Consider the following 27,895-nt stretch of genomic DNA (forward strand, 5'->3'; position numbering starts at 1 on the left):
AGCGCCCCCGGGAGAGAGGGAGGGGCTGCGGGGCCGGAGGCTGCTGGGGAGACCCCAGTGTAGACCTGCTGCCGGAGTGGGGCGAGTGCAGGGGCAAAGGCGCCTCGAGCCGGGCCCCATGGGGCCCCTAGCCAGCCAGCCAGACCCGAGCCAATGGCCCTGTCCCAGCCTGTGCCACCTGGGGCATCACCCTCCCCTAAAGCCAAGCGCTGAAGGAGCTGCAGAGGGGGCAGCGGGGGGATGCTGACCCGGGGGGCCGTCGGCCTCTGCTCCTGCTGCAGGGAGCATAGTCCTGGCACACGCGCATGCACGGCCCTGCGGTACTGCCCTGCACGGGGTGCTGTGCCTCCTACCCCGCCCATGTCCTCCCCCCTCCACGATCCCCTCCCAGCGAGCGACTCCCACTCCCCATTCCCAGCTGCTTCGGGCCAGAGACTGGGCTTGGTGGAGCCCTGGGGCACCATCCGCCTCGGCTGGGTCACAGGCACCATTGCCCTGTCCGGGCATCTGCCCCAGCAGGAATGAGCCCCCAGCAGACACTGGTGGACATGTGGGGGAGAGGGAGGGGCTGGGGGGTGACGGCACATCCCAGGGGGTCACCATCCCTCACCAAACTCATCCTCAGCCAAAGGGATTGGAGCCCCCGCGTCCGGGGGTGCGGCCAGCCCCGCACTTGCTGCAGCCCCTCTGTCCCAGCCCCGCCTCTCTGCCTGCTCCCCTCTGCAGGAGGGGTGTTTGCACCCTGGGGCTGCATGGCCTGGCCCCGCCCTGCCTGCTTCCCCTGTGTCCCTTCCCTGCATGAGCCTGTCGCGTCCCTGCAGCATGACCCCCAGCCCAGGGCTCGTGGCCCCATTGCTGGGGCCGTGGTCTGGGGGGTTGTGCCCCCATCAAAGGTTAAAGTGCTGACCCTACCGATGCAGGAGGAGCAACCCATCAGCCCCATCAGGGGGGCACCCCCCGAAGGCAGTTTTCCTGGAAGGTGCCCCCCCCCGTCTCCTGCCTGGGCTGGGGGGTGCTTGCGGCTCTCGGGCCGTGCAAGCTGGGTGCATACCCAGGGCCCAGCCCTGCAGGGGGTGAGCTGAGCCAGGCCAGCTCCAGGCGGGGCTGGAATGGGGCTAGAGAGGAGAGCCAGGCCCAGCCCTATGGGGCGGGGGCGACAGGTGAGGTTCCCTGGCTGGGATGATGCTGGAGGCCAAAGTGAACGGCCCCTGGATCTGGCGATACAAGTCTGCCCTACGCAGCAGGGGGCGCTGCAGGCGGGTAGGTGGGCGATGGGGCCAGGACCCGTGGGCAGGGCTGAGCAGATGTCGCTCTCAGAGGGCTCTGGGAGAGCAGGCTGGGGGCACAGAGCATTGAGAATGGCCCCTGCCCCACCACGGACACACAATAAACCTTGTGCTGCCAGCCCAGCTGCCTGCACCAATTCATCCTGCGTCGAGGGCACATAGGAAGCTGGCAGCTGCGGGGCCCTGCTGGCTGGGACGGGGTCTCTCCTGCCTGGGGCGGCAGCTGGGCAGGTCTCTGGACCTAACACCACAATTGCAGGGCTGGGGAGCCCGAGGGGGCTGGCCCAGAGCTAGGTACAGGGAAACCAGAGTCTCTCCCCTGGCTCCTATAACCCCCCCCGCCTGGGGACAGGGGCCCCGCTCCATCCTGCTCCTCCCCAGAGCTAGCTCCCCTGGCTCTGGGTCCTGGCCCCACCTGCTGGGGAAAGGCAGCACTGCAGCTGGGAGCGTGAAGGGTGCTGTACAGCCCCCCACTATTGGATCCCATCAGCGCCTGCACCCCCAGCACACGCTGCGCTGCCTGGGGAGCCAGGGGGAGCGGGGGGCGACGGAACAGACGGGGCCAGAGGAGGGCGTGGGGAAGGGGGGGCACATTCAGGAGAAGGGAAAAGGGCCTAGACAGCTGGGCCAGGGCAGGTCGGGGCTGGCCGGGCGGCACCCAGACGGCCAAAGAACAAGGGGGAAGGAAATCACCCGGGAAAACAGGGACGGAGGGAAACTCAGTGCAGGGGAAGGGGAGCTTCAGCCTGGTGTGGGGCAGGGAGCGACTGTCTGCAGGCAGGAGGTTCGGTCCAGGCCGGGGCTGGTGTGACAGGCCGAGGATGGTGTCAGCTGGGAAATGCTTTATTCATCCAGCATCAGGCATGAGCAGCCCCGGCTGGGCCAGAGCCCTGAGTCCAGCGGGTGGCTGAAGGGGAGGCCAGGCCGGAGGGGAAGGAGCCAGGGTTGCACCGCCCCTGCAGCTGGGCACTTGTTCCCTCTGCGTCCCCAGGGGCTGCAGTGGGCCTGGGGGTGGGCCTGAGGATGGGAGCTGCCGTGGGTGTGAGGCGGCCGGGTCTAGGGGTTGTAGAGGGCTTGGGGCAGCCCTGGGCGTGGGGCTGCCCAGACAATGCGGTTGCAGTGGGCTGGGGGCTGCCGTGGATGTGGGGTTGCAGTGGGCGTGGGGCGCAGGCAGCGGCGCCGGCCTGGGCCCAGGGAGAAGCCACTGTGGCACTGGCAGCGGAAGGAGCCCTGCTCGCTGTGGCAGACGTGGTCACAACCCCCTGCTGCTCCCAGCGCTCGTCCACGGCTGCAGAAGGTGGGGGGGCGTCACCCTGCAGGCCAGGCCTGGGGGCTGGTGTGTGGGGATCAGGGCGCCGGTGGAGGGAGCTGGGCAGAGACAGCAGTGCCAGGCAGGGCCAGCAGATGCCCTGCCTGTGCCAGTCCTGGCCACCTAGTCTGGGTGGCACCTGCCTCAAAAGCCGAATTAACCCCTGTGCTGCTGCAGCCTCCTGTGTCCAGGCGGCTCTGCCCTCCAGCTGGGAGAATGGGGGGCCCCTTCCCCGGGCCCAGCTGCCTGCTGCTATCCTGCTCCTGTGCCCCTGCCCCCGGCCTGGGGCCCGGCTACTCACCCAGGTGCTGGCTGGCGGCGCGGGCATCAGCAGCAGGTGAAGGCCCCCGGGGTGTTGGTGCAGAGCTGGCTGCAGGCGTGCAGCCCCCGGGCACACTCCTCAATGTCTGGGGAGCACAGGGAGAGAGCAGGGGGGCAGTGGGCGGAGCTCCAGCAAGCCCCACCCCGAGCCTCACGCTGGCACCCCAGGTACCCACAGGCTGCCGAACTGTGCCATTGGCCGAGACAAGCAGGTGACCGCCCCTTCCAACCAATCGCCCTTCAAACCGGAGCTGCTCATTCATATCCATGGTTCAGAACAGCTGGGGGGGTGCTAAATATGTCCTGTAGGGGCCCCCTGATTGCCCCAGCCCCTGCCAGCAGCTGGCCCAGCAGGAGCTAATGGAGCCGCAGCCAGCCCATAGTCCCCAGCCCACCATGGGCACCGGCGCCTTGGGCACTCTGGGCAGCACGGCAGCGGCTGGCTCGTGTACAGCTGGGTCCGACACCCACCCGCCACTCCCATCAGCCGCCCTCTCCGCACGCGCAGAGCCAGGGAGCAGCCCCCTCGGTGGCTGTGGGGGAGAAAGAGCCAGGTACCCACCCCAGCCCCGGCCCTGTGTACCCATCCCATAGGCTGAGCAGCGAGGGGTCCCATCCGGGCGAGATGGGGTCCAACCCTCTCACGTTCCACCTGCACCCCCTTTGGCCCAGCCTCACCCCGGCCACGGGCACCCAGGGAGCTGGCGCCACCTTGGAACCAGCGAGGCCCCCTGGTGTCACCCCCCAGCAACTCATCAGGCAGGTGCAAATCGACAGCATTGAGTTTATTGGGTCACTTCTCTGGGGAGGGGCTGGAAGACTGAGCTGGGTCCAGCTCTATAGACAGTGGGGTCAACACCCTAGAAACAAAGTGGGGGGGGTCCCCCCCCAGCGATCGGGGGGGGGTCGCCCATTGCTGAGATGGGGGCAGGGGAAGCAAACCTTGTAAGCCAGATCAGCAGGCACATGATACGGAATCGATTCAACTGAGGAAGCAGCTACCCTGGAGCCACCATCTTTGTCAAGGACCAAGCTCCATGGGGGGGCATTGATGGATCACAGGGACCCCAGAGCCACCATCTTTGCCAGGAGCCAAGTTCCATGGGGGGGCATTGACGGGACACAGGGACCCCAGAGCCACCATCTTTGTCAAGGGCAAACTCCCATGGGGGCGTTGACTGGTCACGGGTGCTTCTCAGAAAACATGCAAGGGGGGGATTGGCACATGGCTCTGCTGTGGCCTGGGTGGCTCCATGCCCTTCTCACAGATGGCCCCAACCCAGCCAGCGCTTCGAGGGGCATTGGACAGGGTAGGGGAGACAGGGCAGAGAGGCAAGACAGAGAAGCGGAGGGGAGCTGAAGGGGCAGAGGGAGGCAGACACAGTCCAGGCTGGTTCCAGCTGGTTATTGGCAAAAGTTAAAGTGCATAGAAGTGAAGGCAGAGTCCGAGGCCCAGCGAGAGGAGGGAGCTCGGGGGGCGCCAGGCCCAGAGCTGGCTCCCTGCAGAGGGGTATCCGCCGAAAAAGGCCACTTGCGCTGCACAGAGAAGAAGACAGAGAGGAGGGGAGGGGAGGGAGGGTCAGTGCAGCCAGTCAGGGCAGAGGTGGGTCAGGGCCAGCCCTGCCCTGGGGCTGGGAGCTCTCTGCGCCGGGCTGGGACCAGCTCCAGGAGCATGGGCAGATCCACACGGGCCTGCGGGGGGACCAGGGCTCCCAGAGCACCCTGGCCGGGCTGGCCTGGTTCTCCGTGCCGGGCAGCCCCCGTGTGGCACTCACCGACGCAGGCCGTGCCGTCTTCGCTGGGCTCGAAGCCCCGGCTGCAGCGCCTGTTGCTGTGGCACCGGTACCCGCTGTACGTGTTGCTGCAGAGCGGCTTTTCCCGGGGGCACACGAAGGGGAACTCGGCACACTCGTCCCTGTCTGCAACCGGACAGGGCAAAGCCTGGGCTCTGGGGCAGGTGCTACAGCTCCCCACCCGCCCAAACACGACAGCCACCATGGCTGGGGCACAACCAGGAGCCCCAGTGCCCCCAGGCTGCAGCCCCCTGCCACTCCAGCCAGGCTGCAACCACCTCCCCCACAGCCCCATTCCAGCCTGGCTGCAACCCCACAGCAAATCTTTGCCCTACAGAAAAGCCATGCAACAGTCCCCCCGCCCCCAGCAGGCTGCAGCCCCCCTGCCAAGTAGCCGGCCCAGAAATGCCCTGGCACACTGCCCCTCCCCCCCAGCTACAGTCGCCTGCCACCCAGCCAGAGCAATCCCATGGCTCCTGTCTGGCACAGCCCCTCCCGCGGGTGCATCACAAGCAGCAACTCACCAACACAGCGTCCGTTCTCATGCTGGGAGAATCCCTGGCCACACTGCATCAAGGGGAGAAGCACAGACCCGGGGGGCTGGGATTAGTGTGGGGAGGGGCTGCCCCAGGCCTCCCAGCTCCCCCTGCCAGGCACCGATCAGAGAGGAGCAGGCTCAGCCTGCCCTGTGTGCAGCCAGGCAGGGGCATGGGGCACTGACTCCCCAGCGCTCCCGAGTCCACATACCAGGGACAGTTTCACACAAGGCAGCTGGCAGGGGTGGCTGGGCCTTGCAAGCCTGGGTGAGGCCAGAGGCACCATGTCCCTGGCCTGTCTCATCCAAGCGGGTGTCTGTCTGCATCCTGTGCCATGTCCCCCTCCCTGCCTCTGGGAGCTGCCCCCAGCTTGGCCCTGCCACACTCCATGCCAGGTGTGCTGCATGGCACCTTCAGCAAAGTGGGTGGGAGCTGCCCCCAGCCTGCCCCACTCCATGCCAGGTGTGCTGCATGGCACTCACCTCCAGCGAGGTGGGTGGGAGCTCCCCCTGGCCAGGCCCTGCCCCACTCCGTGCCAGGTGTGCTGCATGGCACTCACCTCCAGCGAGGTGGGTGGGAGCTCCCCCTGGCCAGGCCCTGCCCCACTCCGTGCCAGGTGTGCTGCATGGCACTCACCTCCAGCGAGGTGGGTGGGAGCTCCCCCTGGCCAGGCCCTGCCCCACTCCGTGCCAGGTGTGCTGCATGGCACTCACCTCCAGCGAGGTGGGTGGGAGCTCCCCCTGGCCAGGCCCTGCCCCACTCCGTGCCAGGTGTGCTGCATGGCACTCACCTCCAGCGAGGTGGGTGGGAGCTCCCCCTGGCCAGGCCCTGCCCCACTCCGTGCCAGGTGTGCTGCATGGCACTCACCTCCAGCGAGGTGGGTGGGAGCTCCCCCTGGCCAGGCCCTGCCCCACTCCGTGCCAGGTGTGCTGCATGGCACTCACCTCCAGCGAGGTGGGTGGGAGCTCCCCCTGGCCAGGCCCTGCCCCACTCCGTGCCAGGTGTGCTGCATGGCACTCACCTCCAGCGAGGTGGGTGGGAGCTCCCCCTGGCCAGGCCCTGCCCCACTCCGTGCCAGGTGTGCTGCATGGCACTCACCTCCAGCGAGGTGGGTGGGAGCTCCCCCTGGCCCGGCCCTGCCCCACTCCGTGCCAGGTGTGCTGCATGGCACTCACCTCCAGCAAGGTGGGCGGGAGCTGCCCCCGGCCCTGCCCCACTCCGTGCCAGGTGTGCTGCATGGCACTCACCTCCAGCAAGGTGGGCGGGAGCTGCCCCTGGCCAAGCCCTGCCCCACTCCGTGCCAGGTGTGCTGCATGGCACTCACCTCCAGCGAGGTGGGTGGGAGCTCCCCCTGGCCAGGCCCTGCCCCACTCCGTGCCAGGTGTGCTGCATGGCACTCACCTCCAGCAAGGTGGGCGGGAGCTGCCCCTGGCCCAGCCCTGCCCCACTCCGTGCCAGGTGTGCTGCATGGCACTCACCTCCAGCAAGGTGGGCGGGAGGTCCCCCCAGCCCCACCCCACTTTGTGCCAGGTGCACTGCATGGCACTCACCTCCAGCAAGGTGGGCGGGAGCTGCCCCTCAGCACCCTGGGGGTAGGGGATCTCCAGCACCGAGTTGGTCTCGGTGCTGGACACAGCCCGGGTCACGACCCTGCCATCCGGCCATGTCACCTCCAGGCTGCTGGCTTCGTCCTGGCCTGCAGAGGAGGAGCCATCAGAGTGGGCACCTGGGGGGCCAGGCCCAGCCTGGGCAGGACTAGAGGGAGCAGATCTCAGCAAAGCAGGCCGCTGCCCGCTCAGGGGACTGTCCTCTCCCTGCTGAGAGCAGCAACTTGGCGGACAGTGCGGTGGGCAGGGCAAGAGCCCAGCGCCAAGGCACTGTTCGGTCCAATTCCTGAGCACTTGGCTGCCCTGCTCACCCCGCAGGCCTGGCTGGGCCGGGAATGGGGGACGGGGGGAGGTAGCAGGCTCATGGGGCAATGGGGCATGGAAGTGCCCACCTCTTTGCACAGCAGCAGCTGGGGAGGGCAGCAGGGGCTGCTCAGCTCCCCCTCCTGGCCCAGGCAGCAGGCATCTAGCTGCAACCAATGCTTCGAACCCCAACAATGAGACCCCGCAGCCCGCCAATCTGTTAGCCACCAACTCTCCAGGCCAGAGAGTGTTAAAGGAACAGACCCCTCCACAGCAAAGTGGGGAGAGGAGGACCCAGGGCGGGGTTAGCAGATGGCTGAGAGTTGGGACTGAGGGGCACCAGCAGGGCTATGTGGAGCCCAGGGCTGGATAAGCAGGGGCTTTAGGTCAGGAGTGAGGGGCACTGGCAGAGCTGGGGGGGGAGCCCAGGGCTGGGCTAGCAGGGGGCTGCAGGTCTGGAGTGAGGGGCATTGGCAGGGCTGAGGGGATCCCAGGGTGGGGCACTGGTAGGGCTGGGCTAGCAGGGGCTGCGGGTTGGGAGTGAGGGGCACGGGCAGGGCTGGGAGTCTAGTGCTGCCCTGACCCCATGTCTCAGCTCCAGCCAGAAGCCGCAGACAGATGCCCAGGGCTTCCTGGGGGCCGTGGCCAGGGCCGGGCACCTCTCAGACCAGGGGCCAGGCTGCTGGCGACTCACCTAGGCCGAAATGCGCTACGGGCTCCATCTCACACAGGTAGCCTGAGCCGCCGTCGATGATGCGCAGGTGCGCCCCGCTGCGCCGGGTGAACAGCACGACCCTGGCCCCCCGCGCAAAGGCCCCGAAGCGGGTGCGCGGGATGACGCGGAGCCAGTTATTGCCAGCGCCCTGCAGGGGACAGACGGGTGAGACGAGCCGGGCAGGGGGGTGGGGATTTTCTGGGAAGTTTGTATGAATACTGTGTGTGCCTCAGTTTCCCCCATGCTGCTTTGTCACCTGGGGGTGGAGAAGGGCTGGATACTTTGCTGTGTGGACCAGGGTGTAAGGTCCTGCTCTGGGTGCTATCCATGGCCTGCCTAGCTGTGTTCCAGACCTGCCTAACCCCCTGCTGTAACGTTGCCTGCAGGTACCGGGGGGGGGGCGGTGCATTGCGCTCCCAAGTCTCTCTCAGGCGGACTCGCTGAAGGGGACTCACGCCCTGAGCCAGGGGTGCTGAAGGCTCGCTCCAAGGAGCGAGTGAAGCCGAGGGGCTTCCCCAGCGACAGAGTGAGCCCTGGGGGGGTCTGGCTCCTCAAGGGGGTCTCACTGCAGCTGCTGAAGAGCACTGCCCCTGTGGGTCTGGGGTCTGTGGCAGGGGAGCAGAGACGGGCTGGGGAAGGCACCACGAGGATGGGGGGGTCGCTGAACGCACCAGAAGGATTTTGCTGTGAGTGACTGGCAGCAGCAGGGACCAGCAGGAGAACGGGGTGTGACCTGCCCCTCGGGGCATCGTCAGCCTGTGCTGGAGGGGCGGGAGCGGGCAGCAGCTGGCACCGCTGGAGAAGGACGAAGCAGGTTCTAGGCGGGTCTGAGAGCAGCAGAGGCAGCAGCAGGGCATCCGTGCCTCCTAGGCCCCCCGTCTTGCAGGGGGTGTCCTTGCAATCTGGGTCCTCTGACAGATTGGAGGTGGGGGGAGCTGAGCAGAAAACATGGCTTGTGGACAGGAAGCCAAAGGATCTGCACGGCACAGGCAGAGCAGTTTGTGGGCAGCAAGGCCAGGCATGGAGAGACCTGGTGGGACTGGCCCAGGTCGAGAACCCAAAGAGGGGCCACCCAGGGGTGCCCCAGAAGCAGGACTCTGGTAAGCCCAAATCAGGGGTGACGGTGGATGAGGCCAAGGGACCTCAGAGATCTGTGATGTCATTTCTGTGGGTAAAACACGCCAGGGTTATGGAAGCAGCAGCCAAGCAGAACCCAGAAGTGTTAACTTCGGGTACTCCAGCTCCCCACGGGACAGCCTGTCTGGGGCTCTGGGAGGAAGCTCCAGCCCCACACAGGGGCCAAGTCCCAGCTCTGGCACGATCAATGTGCAGGGTGCGCAGGGCACCGCACAGGAGCAGGCGTGTTGGTCCCAGGGAGGAAGTACAGGTACTGGACACAGGCGCTGAGGTGACGCTGGCACGGCCCCGGAGTGGGCCCAGAACAGTTAGTGCCCCACAAATCTCACACCCTGAGGGGCGTGTTTGGCCCCTCAGTGAAGAACTATCTGAGATGGGGGCTAAGGAGGGGCCCACGAGGCAGGATGAGCGACCCACAGAGGTGCTGATGGGGGATGATCTGGACGTGTGGCTGAAGCTAAAGCCTACACACACGCCCCAGCTTGGACCCGGGGTAGCAGATTGTCCCAGGGACGGGAGCCTCCAGCTCGGGGAGACACATTCCCAGGGACCAGGCTGAATGGGGCAGAGCCAGAGACTTTGTTTGGGGGGAAGGAGGTGTCATAAACAGATAGTTAAGGGTTAATGTCTCTTTTACCTGTAAAGGGTTAACAAACAGGGAACCAAACACCTGACCAGGGGACCAATCGGGAGACAAGATACTTTCGAGCCTTTGTTTGTAGTTTTGGGTTTTTGCTTTGTGCTCTGTAGGCTCTGAGGGTGACCACACATCTCTACAGGCTCTCTAATCTTCTGTTTCCAATTTGTAAGTACAAAGGTAGAAAGACAGTATAGGCTTTTTCTTTGGTTTTCTTTATGTGCAAATGTGTAGTTTGCTGGAAATATTTTAAATTGTATTTTTTCTGGATAAGGCTGTTTATCCATTTTTTATAAGCTAAAAGACCCTGTAAAATTTCGTCGTGATTACAGAGACAATTTTTATGTTTTTCCTTCTTTTATTAAAGTTTTCCTCTTTTTTAGAATCTAATTGATCTTTTGGTTATCTTGTATANAGGGAATCTGGGTCTTGGGGGTCTCCAGGGAAGGTTTTGGGGATACCAGAGCTTATCAGGGGCTCTACCCTAAGTCCTGATTGGTGGCAGCACTACAGGATCTAAGCTAGTAATTAAGCTTAGAGGATTTATGCTGGTACCCATATTTTGGACGCCAAGGTTCAGATTTGGGAATTATACCATGACAGGGGATGACACTGGGAATGTGCTTAATGTTGTCTCTGAATACTGGGTGTGCGCCTCAGTTTCCCCTGTGTGTTACTCAAGTATCTAGGGGGTGGGACAAAGGGCTGTGATTTTTGCTGAAACCCCAGTGGGCAGGTGAGGCTGCTCCTCACTGCCTGACACAGATAATGGCCGCAGGACTCCGTGACCTGGCAACGGATGGTTGGGGCTGTGCCAGGCTGGAGCAAGGAGAAGGGTGGAGACCAAGCGGCCCTTTTCCCTGGGAAAGAGACAAAGGACGGAGGAGGGGCAGCAGGAGTGTCTGAGGCCAGAAGCGAGCCAGTCTCCTGGTTTGGGGTTCTGGGGGGATCCCCCCAGACGGACTTTTGTGACTGTACCGATTTTTGTTTTCCCAAGCTCTGTTCTACGCTGCGCTCCTGAGCGACGACTAACAACCCGTCTGTGTCCCACTCTGGCTGAGAGTCACTGCTGGCTGGGAATGGGGGGCAGGACCCTTTGGGGGTGGGTGGGGCTTCCCCAGGGGTCCAATCCAGGGGGACTCGCTGCCGGGAGCTCCTGGCATGGGGTGAACAGGGGGCTGAACACTCCGAGGTCAGACCCAGGAAGCACCGACACCCAGGAGGCTTCTTGCCCTGGTGAGCGTGTGCCCTGAGGGGAGCCCCACTGACCGGAGCCCTGCCTGACTTCATCCGGGGCAGTGCCCATGCACTGAGACGGGGACTCTGTGATGGGGAAAACTGAGGCACGGATAGTATTCACACAGAGTCTTTACAGCAAAGCCCCACTGTAGCCCAGGGGGTGAGCACGGGGCCCCAACGCACCTGGGTGCCCCTGAAGACAGAGAGCGGCTGCGCCATGGACTCGCCGTGGGACAGGATCAGGTCCAGCAGCCCATCGCCATCGAAGTCAGTCACCACACCCCCTGCAATGACAGCAGGGGCTGGACAACAGCCCCCCTCGCAGTCCCCCACCTCCCCAGCCCAGCTCTGCCTGGCTCTCATGGCAGCTCCAGCTCAGCCTCCGCCTGGGGAATGGCTCAGGTGACCACAACCTTGCAGGGATGATCCATCCCCGGCCCCAGAGCCACGTTGGGCTGCAGGCAGCCCAGAGAGACAGACAGCCGGCGCCAGCAGCCAGGGAGGCAACCCTGGCTACAAAGAGCCGTTTCTTGCCTAAGATGAGAGTCAGTGTCAGGGGTAGAACCCAGGAGTCCTGGCTCCCAGCCCCCCATACCCTGACCCCCTAGACCCCATGCCCCTCCCAGAGCTGGGGATGGAACCTAGGAGTCCTGGGTCCCAGCCCCCCCTACTCTGACCCACTAGACCCCACGCCCTCCCAGAGCTGGGATAGAACCCAGGAGTCCTGGCTCCCAGCCCCCCTGCTCTAGTGCCCCCACCCTCCAACCCTCCCAGAGCTGGGATAGAACCCAGGAGTCCTGGCTCCCAGCCCCGCATGCCCTGACCCCCTAGACCCCACGCCCCTCCCAGAGCTGGGGATGGAACCCAGGAGTTCTGGCTCCCAGCCCCCCCTGCCCTGACCCCCTAGACCCCACGCCCCTCCCAGAGCTGGGGATGGAACCCAGGAGTCCTGGCTCCTAGCCCCCTGCTCTGACCATTAGATCATGCTGCCTGTCAGTAGGTTCTTCAGGTTTCCCGACTGTCGCCCTGCAGCACACACAGAGCCAGCCGCACGGTTTGGGTCCCCGGGATGGGGTTCTGCCAGCAGCCACTGGCCTGTGCCAGGCTTGGCTCCCTGCACTGAGGGGGCAGCACCCAGAACCTGACACCCAGGAACTGGGCAGATGAGGGCGTGGAGGGGCCAGGCCAGGGCCCTGCTGTTTGGGGGCAGAGATGGGAGATGACAATGGAGCCATCCATCCAGCCGCCCGCAAACCGGAGCTAACCCAGGATTCGCCTGCTCGTTCCCAGTCCCGCACAGTGGCTGCAGCTCCCCACCCAGCCCTGCTGGCGAGGGCTGACTCATGTGTCATCCCACTGACTCCCATAGCGCCCAGTGGTCCCAGGCAGCACAGCCTGGGGGGATCTCAGCACCTGGCCCTGCCGGGAGTGGCCCAGCCCCTGAGGGTCAGGGGAGCCCAGCAACAGGGCTGCGGGTGTGGGGGACTCACCAGTGCCCCGGCCCTCAGGCTCCATGGCTTCTCCTGGGTTCAGCTCCTCGATCACGGGGTCCAAGTGCTCCCTGCGGATGATCCTGCAAGGCCAGGCAGGGGATGAGGGTGAGAGCCAGGCCCTGAGGCCCCCAATCCCCCCGGCTGCCCAAGCCCCTCCACGTGGTATGCGGTGGATGTGGTATACCTAGACTTTAGTAAGGCATTTGATACGGTCTCGCATGATATCCTTATCGATAAACTAGGCAAATACAATTTAGATGGGGCTACTATAAGGTGGGTGCATAACTGGCTGGATAACCTTACTCAGAGAGTGGTTATTAATGGCTCCCAATCCTGCTGAAAAGGTGTAACAAATGGGGTTCTGCAGGGGTCTGTTTTGGGACCGGCTCTGTTCAATATCTTCATCAACGACTTAGATGTTGGCATAGAAAGTACGCTTATTAAGTTTGCAGATGATACCAAACTGGGAGGGATTGCAACTGCTTTGGAGGACAGGGTCAAAATTCAAAATGATCTGGACAAATTGGAGAAATGGTCTGAGGTAAACCGGATGAAGTTCAATAAAGAAAGATTCCACTCAGGAAGTGAACAAATCCAGTTTTTCATCACGTAATAGAATGGGAAGGAGACTGTCTAGGAAGGAGTATCGGAGCAGAAGGATCTAGGAGGTTATAGTGGATCCCCACAAAGCCTTAACTTGCAGGGACGGCATCCAGGCCACAGCATTCAAGTTGCAATAGCTGGTGGCCAATGCTGCCGGGCAGCGCCTCTGCATGCTTGGTCACCGGGAGGGCGGCAGGCAGTAAGATGCCTTTCGGTGCATGCATGCGGAGGCGCTCCGCTGGTCACAGCGGCTCCCGGCAGCGCAGAGCGCCCCCGTCTGGCATGGATGATGTGCTTGGGCAGCGAAATGTACTAAGCTGGCCCCTGTAAATATGAAGTTAACAGTGTGGGATGCTGTTCAAAAAAAGCAAATGTGATTCTGGAACGTATTGAACAGGCATGTTGTCATAAACAGATAGTAGCAGTCAATAGGAACATAATACTTTATATCCTTTTGACTGTAATAGGGTTAACAAGTTCAGTGAGCCTGCTTGTCACCTGACCAGAGGACCAATCGGCGGACAAGGATATCTTTCAAATCCGAGAGGGTGAGGGAAGTATCTGTGTGTGCTGTTGATGTGGTGGTTGTTCTCTCTGGGTTCTGCAAAAAAGAAGGGTGTGGGAAACACCTATTGGATTTTTGTTTTGGCCATAACCATGGTTTCTCTTCCAAATCCTCTCCTGAACAGGCTCTTATCAGTTTCAGATGTGAGTACCTGAAAGGTAAGATAAGCGAGGTTAAAGCTTGATGTTTGTTTTCTTTATTTGCCAAATGTGCCGTTTGGCTGGAAAAGAGTTTACTGTGGTAATTTGGCTGGATAGGATTTAATTTGTAACTGGTATGGCTAGGGTGGGTATGGGTAATTCCCAGTGCCTATAAGCTGAAAGACCCGGTACCTACCATCCATCTCTAAATTACAAAGAGAATTTTCACTGTTTTTTTTTTTGTTATTAAAAGCTTTTTCTTGTTTAAGAACCTGATTGTTTCTTTAATTCTGGTGGAGACCCCAAGGGGACGGGGTCTGGATTCACCAGGGAATGGTGGAGAGAAAGAAGGGAAGGGGAAAGAAAGGCTAATTTCTCTCTGTGTTAGGTATTACCTGTCTTGCTCAGGGACAAGATCTGGAGGGGGAGAGAGACGGAGGGGGGAAGGTGCATTTTACTCTTCTGTTTTTAGATTCAAAGAAATTTGAATCACAGTGAATCTTCCCAGGGTAACCCCAGTGGAGGGAAACTGGGAGGAGCAATGGTGGGGGGAAAGGAGACGGATTTTACTTTCCTTGGTTAAGAATCCAAGAGGGTCTGGGTCTGGGGGTCCTCACAGGCAAGGTTTTGTGGGGACCAGAGGTGTACCAAGACTGAATTTCCGGTTGGTTGGCAGCGCTATACAAGTACTAGAATGAGGTATATTCAGAGCTTAGAGACATTCCCCATGCTTCCGGTCCCTCTATTTGGGACGCTAGAAGGTTCAAGTGGGAATTAATCTCATCGACGGGTTGTCGAGCAGCACTAGAAGTCATTTTCGCTCGGTCCACTCTGCGCATGGTTAGCCTCAGCTGGATATTGTGTCCAGTTTGGGCACCGCATTCAAGAAAATTGGAGAAAATTGGAAGGTCAAGAAGAGCAAACAAGAATGGTTTAAAGGTTTGAGAACATTACCAGAAGGAAGGGGGCCCCTGGGAAAAATGGGTTTTAAATTTTTAAAGTTTGGAAAAAGAGAAGGAAACGGAGAGGGACATGATAAGCAGATTTTCAAGTATCTAAAAAGGGTGTCATCAGGAGAACGGAGGGAGAAACTTGTTCCGCTTAGCGCTGAATGAACAAACTACAGACGCAAATGGGCCTTAAACTGCAGCAAGGGAGATTTAGGTTGGACATTAGGAAAAAGTTCCTAACTGTCAGGGTAGTTAAACACTGGAATAAATTGCCTAGAGAGGTTGTGGAATCTCCATCTCTGGAGATATTTAAGAGTAGGTTAGATAAATGTCTATCAGGGATGGTCTAGACAGTATTTGGTCCTGCCATGAGGACAGGGGACTGGACTCGATGACCTCTTGAGGTCCCTTCCAGTCCTAGAGTCTATGAATCTATGTCTGCCTCTGGCTCCAGGCAGGGTCCGTGGGCTGCAAGGGGCAGAGTCAGCAGAGGGTGCAGCTGTCGGTCGAGAGTCTAGGGCAGTGCTGCATCCCAGCGGGGAGCCCTGCCTGGCGCACACAGCATCGTCTCCCTTCGGCACCAGGCAGGGACAGGCTGCGGCCGAGGGGCTCGAAGCCCCTGCTGGAGAGACTGCCAGGATCCTGCAGAGCCAGGTGGGCCTTCATGCAGGCGAACGGCTGGGGCCGGAGAGTGGCCATGGGGCTGGCCGTGAGGGGACTTGGCACAATTCGCCCGGGACAAATGAGCAGTTTGGTGCTAATGAGCTATCGATCCCCACAATTAATGAGGGGCTGCTGCACAGAACCCAGACTAGTAGCGCTGGGAGTGAGGGGCTAAGAATGACTTAGTCACAATGGCTGGTGCCTGCGGGCTCTCGTGGGCACACTTCCTGCTCCTGGGCACGGAGCACAGCTCCACGCCAGGGGCTCCGGAATCCAGTTCACCCTCCCGCCCGCCCACCCCACCTCCTGGGCACGCAGCTGTGGCCCCCGGCTCTCCTGGGCATGCGGCCCATCTCCTGGGTGGGCAGATGAGCCACTCCCTGCCCCTGCCCGGTAGGCAGTCTGCCCTCTGACCCTGCCCCGGCGGGCAGCCCTACCGGAAGAGGCGGTTTGCGGAGGAACCCCGGTACGCAATGTTGTTGAAGAACACCTCCAGCTCCTGGTTGTTGTCGAAGTCGGCTGCAAGGACGGTGCGGACGGGGGAGGGCATGGAGAACTTGGGCGTGGCGATGTCCTGCGGGAGAGACAGTCAGGGTGTAGTTCTAGCATTTATTGTTTGTATTTTGTATAATTTAGAGTGAAGGATAAAGAATAATAAGATAATAATGTAGCTGTGATTGGTTTTCTTCTGCATTGCAACTTGATGCTCCTGTTCAAAACGTTCTGTGGAAATGAATTGTGGTTTGTGTGTGAATGAGGAATGAGTGTGTTAAGAGATAAGTGTGAAGGCCATCGCTGAACCAGATGTTCTAGGGAGAAACCGGAGCCAGACGCAAGGGCGCCAGGAGGCTGCAACACGCTCCTGTTGGAATGTCAGAGGAGGGCAGATTGATGACCCTAAAGAGGAGACAGGCACCTATCAGTGGAGACAAGAGAGCCGTGATCAAACCTAGCCCGGGGTAACTCCCTGAGAGACTTGAGGAAAGAACAAGATAAAGGCTGAGAAGGACAATTTCAGAAAACAAGCCCTCATCAAACAACAATTGATTACAGCACCAGAGTGCAGAACTCACTGGTCCCGGTGCAGGAAAATCACTATAGAAACAGGAGTCTTGCCATGGACCGTTGGATTCGTCCTGCCCAGACTTCCCCAGAGCATCGTGTCACGATCGATAGAACCCGGCTCCTCCCTACCCGTGATCAACCTCGCTGGCCACTAGATTGATCCGGAGTCTGGACTGGTAACTATAATGACTGGTGTGAGTGTGTGTGTGAGTGTGTGCGCATGCATATACTAATTGTTGTATCTCCAATAAGCACGGACTGCTGCCTTTTCCCTTGAAAAAGATCCTGTGTGCTTCTTAACAAGCATAAGAAGGGCCATGGAGCGATGGGGGCTGGACAGCACAGCAGGCAGCGCCAAGGGATATCTTTATGAGTGTGGTGTGCCTCAGTTTCCCCTGCGCTGTTCCCCCGTGGGTGGGACAGGACTGTTTGCTCTCAAGACAGGCGGAGACAAGGGTGGTGTCACCTGGCTGGCCTGGCCTGGCCCCAGATCAGTGGAGATTTGAGATGTCGATAGCAAATCCAGTCCCCAGGACGCTGACAGCCAGCACCCCAGGGGACAGAAATCTTCTCGCCTCTGCGCAGGGAGCCTGAGCCACCCCCACCCCCGCCAGCTGGAGATCAAAGGGCTGGGAGAGAGGTGGGGGGCTCAGAGGGGGCTGCTGGAAGGAGTTGGGGCTCTCACCAGGAGTCGGACCAAAGAGGTCCCAGCCCAATAGAGCTGGAACCCAGGGGCTCCCCAGAATGGGCTGTGAGTGACCCCTCACAGGGAGAGCTGGGACAGCAAGTCCTCAGAGAGGGCGTGGAAGGCTGGGGGAACTGGGGGCCCTGGTCCCGGTACCCCTTGGCAGCGTGTGCATCCCACTCTCACCCGGAAGCGGACCCGCCCGCTGGTGCTCATCTGCAGGTAGAGGCGGTGGGGCCCATTCCAGTTGCCATAGACGATGTCCACTTTGCCGTCACGGTTGAAGTCAGCCAGGGCCACGCCTCGTCCGTGCTGGTAGGGGTCATCCAGGCCTGCAGGGCAGCAGAGGAGACTGTTTGGGAGCGGGGCTGTGAGGAACTGGGAATGTTCTTAATGTTTGCTCTGAATACTGTGTGGGTGCCTCAGTGTCCCCTAGGCAGTTCTTAAGTATCTAGGTGGTGGGATAAGGGTGTGTGATTGCTGCAGAGCAAAGGGCCAGTGCACCTAAATGCCTGGCACTCTGTCTCCTAGCAACTGATGGCCTGGGCCCCTCCTCTGCAAAGGTGCCAACTGAAGGTGTTGGAGACAAAGGGATCAGGTGACCTCCTGGCCCGGGAAAGGAGCTGAGCAGAGAGGAGGGGCTGGAGGGGGTGGTTAGTCTGGAGCTACCTGGGGATAAGGAGTGAAGTGCAGACCTAGGGGTCTGGCTCACTGCCCCCCAGAATGGACCCGGCCGAGGGGTCTGGTTCGCTGTATCTACAAGCTCTGTTTTAGACCCTGTTCCTGTCATCGAATAAACCTCTGTTTTGCTGGCTAAGAGTCACATCTGACTGCCAAGTGGGGGTGCAGAACCCTGTGGCTTCCCCAGGACCCCGCCTGGGTGGGCTCGCTGTGGGAAGCCCACGGAGGGGCAGAGGATGCTGAATGCTCCAAGGAGAGACCCAGGAGGTGAAGACGTGTGAGCTTCTTGCCCTGAACAAGTCTGCTCCAAGGGAGAGGAGGCTCCCCAAAGTCCTGACTGGCTTTGTGGGGAGCAGTTCCAGAGCATCGCCCGGGGACTCCGTGACAACTGGTGGCAGCGGAGGGAGATACTGCACCCCGTGGATGGCGCTTCCTGCAGTAAGTGACTGGGGAGCAGTAAAACAAAGGAGGGATAATGAGGACCAGGCGTGCTGAAGGCTGAGAGAGGGACGGTTTCAGGGGGCAGTTAACCTCTGGGAGTGTGTGACCAGCGAGAAGGACTGTTGGAGTAACAGGGTCCCCCTGAGGACTGCAGTGAGCAGTCTCAGGGGCGGAGGAGCTTGCCGCTCGACCCTGGGAGAGAGAAGGATTTTGCAGTAGCAGGGTTCCCCTGGGGATTGAAGGAGCAGTCCCGGGGGCAGAGGAGTCTGCAGCTCGACCCTGGCAAAGAGGTGGTGATCACGAGAAGGGCTGGCACACCAGGGGTTCTTCCTGGAAACCATGGGGGAGCCAAGAGCACACAGGCCTGTGAGTCCAGAGCCACTTGGGAACGGTGAAGTGATGGCCTATCACCATCTCCTTAAGAAGGACATTGTGATCCTGTGCACAAAGAGAGAGTTACGCATGGGGAAGTTCACCAAGGCACAGTTAATCGTGCAGTTGGAGGAGGAGGACCGCTCTGAAGAGCAGATTCCTGACCCAGATGGGGCTACAAGAGGATCTGGGAGCAGCTGGAGCAGCAGCCAGGCACCCCCGAGAGTCTGGTCCCCAACCAGACAAGGGTCTTCACAATCAGGTTCCCCATCAGGGGATCGGAGACGGATGGGATGGGAGCAGAGTCCAAGAGAGCAAGAGGACCATGAGAGAGAGCAAGAGGCTGAGGAAAAGCTGCAGGAGAAGCAGCAGCAGCATGGACTGGTGATGGTGGGGCGGAGAGACATAGGGGGTTTCCCAGGGGTCAGTGGGGAGACATGCATGGGGTGGCGAGACCGTAGGACAGAGAGAACTGTGGTGGTGCAGGCCCAGATGCTGAGGGGCTGTGGGACCTGGGTGAAGCCCCTCGGGGTAAAGCCCATCGCCCTGCCTATGGCCCGGATCTCTGTGCAGATCCAGGAGAGGTCGGGCTGCCTGATCATTGGGGTTCTCCAGGATATCGGCTGGGAGGCCCTGTTGGGGGCTGACCGTGTCTCTTTGGGACAGGATCCAGGTCCTGCTCCAGTAATGGCCGAGGGTTTGAATTCAAATCCAGAGAACCAATTGGCTAGGATGGAAACGGTCAGTGAAAATGCAAATAACCTGGCTGGCACGGGGGAGGGGCTGCAGGGCTCAGGATACCTGCCTACCTGTAACCAGCCCCCTGGGGCTGAGTGGGAGGGAGAGATGCTCCCCGCCCCGCTGCACACCGGAGAGGGGGGTCACGCAGAGAGCTCGCTGCCTGTCCCCACTGGGACAGCAAGGGCAGCGCTGAGCATGGGGGGAGCTGAGACCCCAGCTGAGCGGGAGGACACCCAGGCAGGGCAGGTCGGCTGCCATCCAGGTTTGCCTGGTCCAGACGTGCTGCTGGGAAGTGATTATACAGCAGGGAGGGAGCTGCCAGGGACAGGGCTCAGGGGGGCTGTGACCCCAGGCCCAGCCAGCGAGAGGGGGCAGGTCCCACTCCCTGCCCCAGCAGCTGAATCCCAGACCGAGCTGCAGAGGGATCCGTCCTTGGAGAAGCTGAGGGAACTTGCTGGCCACAGCGCTGCAAACCCCCTCGGGGAAGGCTGCAGGGACAGAGTCCTGCGGGAGAAGGGATTCCTGTACTGGGAATGGGCGCCCCAAGGGGAAGCAGAACTGGGGGGAATCGGGAGGCAGCTGGTGGTGTCCCAGGAATCCACAGGGTTCTTCCCGTTCGAGCTGCTGTATGGGAGGAGAGTGAGGGGAGCCCTGGACCTGAACGGGGAGGATTGGGAGGAAAACTGGGAAGATCCCCTGGGGGATCTCTTCCCTGAGGTGGGAGCCAATCTCCCTGTCAGGTGTTCCCCGTTCACAGTCACTGGGAAAGCAACCCAGAACCTGGAGAGAGAGGTCAAGGACATGCTGGCTTTAGATGGGATCCAGCTGTTTTACAGCCAATGGGCCTCACCCATGGGAGACAGGATGATCTGGTTTAGTGGGGACCATCGGAAGCTTAAAGCCATTACGGTGTCCGATGCTGACCCCATGCCTAGACCTGTGGAGATTCTAGTCAAGCAGAGGGAGATGGAGAACTTGGCCCTGGCAGACACTGATAACATGTGCATCTTTAGCCAGACCTGGGAGGAACAGGTGTCCCAGGTGAAGAGGGGGCTGGGGTGTAAGGTGGGGACGGCAGAGATTTTGTATCTGGGCCACAAGGTGGGAAGCGGCTGCCCAAGCCCAGTTTGAACCCCAGGGGTATTGCGATGGCAAAAAGGTATGGGCCGCATAAACCTTCCCACATGCAGCCTGGAAGCGCCATCAAACACAACAGACCCACAGGAGGATCTGAAACTAAAATGTTCTGGTGTATCCCCCACCAAGGAATGGGAGAGATGCTGGGGCATCCCTGGGAACATTGGTGGGTTTGAACTTCCCCAGGTCACTGGCTGGAGTGACCTCGCTCAGTTCAGTCTTGAAGGGGGAGGGATGTGACGAACTGGGAATGTTCTTATGTTTTCTCTGAATACTGTGTTGGTGCCTCAGTGTCCCTACGCAGTCTTAATATCTAGGTGGTGGGATAAGGCATGGTGATTGCTGCAGAGCAAGGGGCCAGTGCACCTAAATGCCTGGCACTTCTGTTCCTAGCAACTGATGGCCTGGCGCTCTCCTCTGCAAAGGGCCAACTGAAGGTGTTGGAGACAAAGGGATCAGGTGAGCTCCTGGCCGGGAAAGGCTGAGCAGAGAGGAGGGCTGGAGCGTGGTTGTCTGGAGCTGGTCCGGGCGAGGAGTGAAGTGCAGAGTGGGGGTTTGGCTCACTGCCCCCAAATGGACCCGCCGAGGGGTCTGGTTCGCCGACCTACAAGCTCTGTTTTAGACCCTGTTCTGTCATCGAATAACTCTGTGTCTGGCTGGCTGAGAGTCACGTCTGACTGTGAAAGTGGGGTGCAGGCCCTCTGGCTTCCCCGACCCCGCCTGGTGGGTCGCTGTGGGAAGCAGACGGGGGGCGAGGATGCTGATGCTCCAAGAGGGAACCCAGGAGGTGAAGACGTGTAGCTTCTTCCGCTGACAAGTCTGCTCCAGGAGAGGAGCTCCCAAAGTCCTGACTGGTTGGTGGGGGCAGTTCCAGAGCATCGCCTGGTGACTCAGTGACAGGGGCCATGGACAGTGACACCCAACCCCACAGCAGAGGGAGCCCCATCTCTGCCTGGTGGCCGGGCCAGCTCACCTGCCTTTTCCCCCCACCCTAATCCCATTCTGTTTTGCCGCTGGGCTCCTTGAGAGACCCACGCTCGGGGTCCCCAGTTGGCCTCCCACAGGCCTGTGGTATTGCTCGGGCGCTCTGGCCCCTGTAAGCAGGCTGGCTCCAGGCCTGGCCCCCAGCCATGCCACCGCTCCCACCAGTGCAGGTCTCATCCGCCTGCGCTTACTCACCGGTGCTGCAGCCACGTCGACGAAGCTGCCGTCCCCCTGGTTGTGGAAGAGGAAGTTGGGCCCATTACTCGATTATCGCAATATGTCCGAGGCTACTGGCACTCAGGATGGGCCCCGCCACCCCCCGGGCCACCTGGGGACAGCAGGCATGGTTCAGGCCCCTAGAACTTGCTAGCACAGCAATCAGTTACTTTCAGCCAAAGTCCATCCTGAGAGTCTTGGGCCAGACGACCTGGACTCCCCTCTTCCAGTCCCCCCAAGCAACTGCAACTTCCGTGATCTGACCTCCAACACCTCTCCCCCGTTTCTCTCCTCCTTGTTTTGTCTTGCTTCCTGGGCCAGGAGTCTTCACCTGGCTGCATCCCCCTCCTGGGTCTCAGGTTACGAAGGTTGTGACGTTTTCATATAAACTGGGACCATATAGAACATTGGGTTGCACCAAGATTCTGTAGTGGGCCACCAATCTTATTAAAGGGGCATATAAGGTGTCTAAGACCAGGTTACAGGTTACTGGTTATGATTTGCTGTCTGTATGTCTGTATCATTTTTGTTAGTTGAAGTTATGAATATTGGCTGTGTGCTGTCTGTATTTCAATTGGTGCTGCAGTTCTGGGTACAACCCAGACAAGCTGGTGTTCAGCTCAGTAGCCTGCTTTATGGCCCATTAAGGACCATCACCTACACAACTGACCATTGAGAGGAGGCGAATACGCCTGGTGACTCAGCAGGGTTGAGCAGAAACTGGCCATGTGACTGCAGACTCCATTTTGCTGTAACTTTCCACAGTTAGAACAAAGAAGTGTTCTTAACCTGAAAGCCTAATAAGGTGGACCTCATCTCCATTTTGTCTTCAATCCTGCTTTACCTCTGGAGGACTTTGCTACAATCTGAAGCTCTGCACAAAGGACTGATGACCCATCCCAGCCGGGATGTTCTCCAGAGACTTATTTAACACTGCAGTTTATTCCATGACTGCTACAAGCCTTGAACTAAGAACTGTCCATTACTGTATGTAATGATTCATTTAACCATTCTTAGCTCTCATCTCTATCTTTTTCTTTATGAATAAACTTTAGATTTAGATTCTAAAGGATTTGGCAACAGTGGTGATTTGTGGGGTAAGATCTGATTGTGTTATTTGACCTGGTTCGGGGCTTGGCCTTTTGGATCGAGAGAACCCTTTCTTTTACTGGGTGATTGGTTTTCATAACCATTCATCCCCAGGACGTGTGGGACTGGTGGTGATACTGGGAGACTGGAGTGTCTAAGGAAATTGCTTGTGTGACTTGCGGTTAGCCAGAGGGGTGAAACCGAAGTCCTTTTTGTCTGGCTGGTTTGGTTTGCCTTAGAGGTGGAAAACCCCAGCCTTGGGCTGTGATTGCCCTGTTTGAGCAACTGGTCCTGAATTGGCACTCTCAGTTGGGTCCCGCAAGAACCACATCGTCACAGAAGGGCACTGGCCATAGCCTATGTGCAGGCAGCTGGAGCAGCTTCACCTGCCCCAGAGGTCTCAGTCAAAGTCACACACTCCTATTCCCACCACGGAGGTATTGGTGCAGCACACAGGGAAACTGAGGCACGCACAGTATTCACGCAAAACAGTAAAACTCACACAGGCTCACCAGTAAGACTTACATACACCATAACAAGGGAAAATCTCCACTTTGTCACACTCCCCCATCATCAAGCTGAAGGCTCAACCCGCGCACAAGGGCATTGCAAACGGCAAACTCAAACACGGCATCGCAGGCCCCCCTGCTCACTGCATTCCTTGATCTCCAGGGAGCAGAGACCTATGCGTGAACTCACCCTGTCCGCTTGGGCTCTGGGCCGGAGGGGCTACACATCCCTGACAAGGGGGAACTGAGCCTCTTTCCCGCTGTCTGGACCCTGAGGGGCAAAGATCCCTGCCCGGCTAGGCGTGGGTCAGCCCTGCAAGCCACTCGGCACGGAGATTACTGCAGCTCCGCCACCTCTGGGATCAGACAAACTCCTCGGAGTGGCGAAGTGGCTGTTTGCCTGTTGATAACTGTCTCTGGCTCCTCACTGGAGTCAGCTCCAGGACCAGCTCCCACGCTGTCCCTTGGTGAGATCGGAGGGACAAGCTGAGCTGGGGGAAGCAGCCGCTCTCTTGGGACTGGAAGTGGCTTGAACTTTGTGATTTTGGGGGTACGTTATGAGGCCGTGTGGCTGGCCGGGGGTGCGCTAGGCTGGAGAGCCCAGGGGAACCATCTGGGACTCCACCACAAGACTATTGTAGGACTTTGGAAGTCCACATTTGTTACTGGCCTGGTGAAAGCTAATTATAGACCCCACCACTGGTCTGGGGCGTCTGCCCTTCCAGACAGCGACACCCTGTTCTAACCCTCAGCACCTGCCATCTCCCCTGGGGGCCCTCCACACTCACAGCCCTTCCTGCCGGCTCCCCAGGGCAGGCTTGGCCCTTGGGCGGGGCCAGGGGGATACGGGAGGTCAGAGCGGCTGTGAACCAGGCTCTGGCAGGTCTGGTGCAAGGGACAGCCAACCCCAGCTCGGGGGGGTCCAGCCCCTGGCCCTTGCCCCTCTCCAACTGGATAGGAAAGGTCGAGAGGGGGACCCTGCCCTTGGCTGCTCCCCCAGGAGCCAGGCCTTCCTGGGTACCCAGGGCCAGGTTGGGAGAGGCAGTGAGTGCAGGGGCCGGCCATGGTCAAATCCACCTGGACGCTGTGCCCAATACCCACGGAGCAGCCATGGCAGCTGCCCGCATGGCGCCACCCTTGCGAACTAGCTGCCCATGCGATCTGCTGCTGAGACCAGGCACTCCCGGGGCAAGGGTTGGAGATGGAGCAAGACAGCCAGGGAGAGACCTTGGAGCCCAGACTCCCTACCGGGGGTGGGGGGGGGGTGGGGGTGGGGGCTGGCTCCAGGCCCCTGGCTCTGGGGATTGTCCTCATGCAGCCCCCTTCCTGGGCAGGGGTCACAGATGGTGCTGTCACCAGCCCAGAGACAGCCCCAGCACCATGTGTGCCAGGCGTGGCACTTGCTTTATGCGCAGCCCCGTGCCCCCACGCCTCCCCACAGGCCCCTCCCACAGCACCCCCTCCCCTCCCTGCAGGCTCAGCCCCCCAGGCTGCCCAGGACCTGTGTACTTGTTGACCCCGGCCTCGGCGGCGACGTCGGTCAGCACCACGATGCCACGGGCAGGGTCGCTGGCGGCCACGTCCATCTCCAGCAGCACGTGGGGGCCCAGGTTGTTGTTGGCATAGTTGGCGATGTAGATGGCGTATCGGCCAGAGCCCTGTGGGCAAGGGGCAGGTGGCTGAGGGCAGAGTCAGGCCCCTCCCCGGCTCGCCAGCCTGCAGCTGGGCTGGGGCAGCAGCAGGCCTAGGAAGGGGCTTCCCCTGCTGCTCTGGGATGGAGACACCTAGGCTGGGGGCAGGGTCCTGGGGGCGTCCCCCTCCCCAGTGGTGGCACTGCAGCCTGGGGGCTCTGGCCAGCCCCGCGGGGAGCGGATGGGAGCCCCGCAGCATGGCTGGGGGTGGCTGCAGCCAGGTCAGGGCCCCGGGCCCCACGCTCGGCTGCTGTTCCCTGGGGGCCTGCACTGCTCTCGCTGCCCCCAGCCCTGCAGGGACAGTCACTCGAGGGCTGAGCCTGGGGCAGGGGACCGGCCAAGATTCAGGGTCCGTCCGCCCCCCCGCATGCTGGGAATGCTCATGCTGTGTCCCCCCCACCAACTGGCTCCCACTCTGCGCCACGGCTCTACTCTGCTGCCCCCCACTTAACCCACCCCCCCGCAGTCCTGCTCCCTCCTCCTGCCCCCAGCTCCACTCCATGCCTAGCCCCACTCCCCTTCCTCCCCCCAGGGTACAGCCCCACTTCCCCTTACCTGACCCCCAGGCCTCCCACTCCGCAGTCCTACTACCCCCACCACCTCGCCTCTTGGCCCCGCTGCCCCACACCTCACAGCCCGGCTCCTCGCTCCGCCCCGCCCCCGGGTAGGCCCCGCTGCCCCACACCTCACAGCCCGGCTCCGCACCCCGCCCTGCCCCCCAGGAAGGCCCTGCTGCCCCACTGCCCCCCCCCATTGTTCCCCTGCAGCAGCTGGGCCGTGATTTAGTGATAATCGTTGGGAAACGAACAGCGGGAGGAGGAGGAAGAAGAAAGAGCAGGTGACAGGAGCATAAATCACCCCCAGGCTCTTTCTCAGCAAGGGGCAAGGTGGGGGGAGAGGCTCCAGGGCCCTGACACCTCGAGGGGGAGTAGGGGGGACCTAGCGCCCTGACACCCCGACAGTGGGGGGCGCTTAGGGGGCAGAGGGCTCAGGATGGGATAGGGGAGGCCCCGAAGTGCCACGTCATCCCCGTACACCCAGCGACAGCCTGGGGGACGGGAGGAGTTTGGGGAACAGAGACTGAGCTGGGTGGTAAGGATGCTCCCCCGTCCCCCCATGACCCTGCTGCACCCACGTCCCCAGCCCCGAGGGCCACCAGCCGGGCTCACTGCCCACTCACCGCCCTGTCCACGCAGGCCACCGAGCGCCCAGCGAAGCGGCTGGCCACTGCCCGGTTCACCTCATCGCTCAGGAGGTCCTCCCAGCGCCCGGCCCGCAACTTGAACAGCTTGTCCGTGTAGGTGGCCAGGCCTGGGGGAGAGAGGAGGTCAGGGGGGCAGGGAGGGGCCAGGCCCCACAAGTGTGCAGGGACAGGAGCAGGGGACGGGCCGGCTCGGCGTGGATCTGCCCGGGCAGAGGGGCTGCCACCCCTTGCAGAACGCCCACTGCACTGCCCTGGGGAGATCACAGCACCCAGGCCCTGCTCTCTTGAGCCCCCCAGCCCTGCTGGGGCCCCTCAATCCCGGCCTGCAGCCCCCACTCGCAGTCCAGGGGGTAGGCGGCCAGTGGCGCGGGGCAGCGGCTGCTCTCCAGCGAAGGGCGCCGGCAGAATGAACTCATTAAGGTGAGCTGTGCAGAGCCTGTAGATCACACAGAGGAGGGGGAAATCGATGGCAGGGCCCGTGGCCGCATGGCCAGCGACAGGAGTAATGGGGCTCCTTGATTTAGGGACAGGCAACGCGCTGGCAGCTGCAAGCTGGGTAATTAGGTGTGTCAGGAAGACGGATCCATGGTGATAGCCGCATGGCCTCCGCTCGGCAGGGCCCGCTGCTAGGAAAAACAAGGGGGCCTGTGCCCTTCCCAAGGAGCCTGGGGGACCCGATTTCAGTTGTTAGTGGCTCCGAGAGCAGCAGCAGCAAAGCCAGGCCACGAGGGCCCCTGCCCCAGCTCAGAGCTCACTGCACTGGGGCCCAGCACCCCAAGGGCAGAGGTGGAGGCACCCGGCAAGGCCAGGGGCCTGGCAGAGCATGAGGAGGCCCAACCCAGAGACTGCCCGTGACCAGAGCTGGGTGCCTTGCAGGGACGGGCAGCTGGAGCTCCAGCTGCAGTGGCAGGACAGGCTGGCGCTGCCCAGCTTGCTGGTGACCTGTCTCCAAAGGGAGACACCAAGGCCAGGTGTTCAGAGGAGATTCCGGTGCACAATGGCCCCTGCCTCTGGGAGCCACGCCATTAACGGGGCAGGAAGGGTGCCAGGCCCTCGGGGAGCTGTTGGACCTGCCAGTCTCCTTGGTGACGTGCCCACACACAGCTGAGGACACTGCCAGGCCCCCGTGACTCTGGCACCGCTCCCACCACGGCAGCAACTCGGCACCGTCGCACCCCTCCCCTCTCCCTGGCAACCGCCCCGTCACCGTCCCTGGTCACTGCAGGGGGCAGGCCACAGCCAGGGGCCCGAGGAGCATTGGGCAGACTCCTGCAGTGCCGGTGGGGGGGCATGGCCTGCAGGGAAGGACTGCCTGCTGGAGATGAAAGGCAGGGAATAAGGGGCAGCTGCCCTGGCCTGTGCTAGGGGTGTGAGCCTCAAATGCCGTGGCAGGAGATGGAGCACACAAGGGGTTATGGGACAGCCCCTATCACTACCCTGGGGATGGGGGCTAGTCAGCCCATCCTCAGCCTGGAGAGCTGGGGCACGGGATGGGAGGGGCGGCGCCACGCCCCAGGGTGCCAGGCTGGGGCATGGCCAGGGGACGGGGAGCGACATCACATGCCGGGGCACCAGGATGGGGCACGGCCAGGGGATGGGGGGTGGTGCCACACCCTAGGGTGCCAGACTATGCACGGCCAGGAGACGGGGGGTGGCGCCATGCCCCGGGGCGCCAGGCTGGGGCACAGCCGGGGGATGGGGGGTGGCACCAGCCCCGGGGCGCCAGGCTGGGCACATCCAGGGGACGAAACAGCACCACGCCAGCGCCACGCCCCAGGTGCCA

The 27,895-nt window shown here is 61.2% G+C and overlaps 1 protein-coding gene across 1 annotated transcript in view; it reads right to left on the reverse strand.

The window, feature by feature from the left end:
- Window positions 1-4,047: 4,047 nt before the first annotated feature.
- The window catches only part of CRTAC1 (cartilage acidic protein 1), a 41,610-nt gene continuing 17,762 nt past the window's right edge, over window positions 4,048-27,895 (reverse strand). The window contains exons 4-14 of the mRNA XM_075073048.1: window positions 26,089-26,219; window positions 24,719-24,875; window positions 17,234-17,379; window positions 15,735-15,871; window positions 12,374-12,456; window positions 11,067-11,167; window positions 7,850-8,018; window positions 6,796-6,941; window positions 5,234-5,276; window positions 4,692-4,835; window positions 4,048-4,452 (exon numbers count right to left, since the gene is read on the reverse strand). Of these exons, the coding sequence (XP_074929149.1) occupies window positions 4,334-4,452; window positions 4,692-4,835; window positions 5,234-5,276; window positions 6,796-6,941; window positions 7,850-8,018; window positions 11,067-11,167; window positions 12,374-12,456; window positions 15,735-15,871; window positions 17,234-17,379; window positions 24,719-24,875; window positions 26,089-26,219 (1,376 nt within the window). The 3' untranslated portion in view covers window positions 4,048-4,333. The remainder of the gene's footprint in view (window positions 4,453-4,691; window positions 4,836-5,233; window positions 5,277-6,795; window positions 6,942-7,849; window positions 8,019-11,066; window positions 11,168-12,373; window positions 12,457-15,734; window positions 15,872-17,233; window positions 17,380-24,718; window positions 24,876-26,088; window positions 26,220-27,895) is intronic.

Source organism: Chelonoidis abingdonii, chromosome 16 (genome assembly GCF_003597395.2).
Source record: "Chelonoidis abingdonii isolate Lonesome George chromosome 16, CheloAbing_2.0, whole genome shotgun sequence".
Taxonomy (NCBI): domain Eukaryota; kingdom Metazoa; phylum Chordata; order Testudines; family Testudinidae; genus Chelonoidis; species Chelonoidis abingdonii.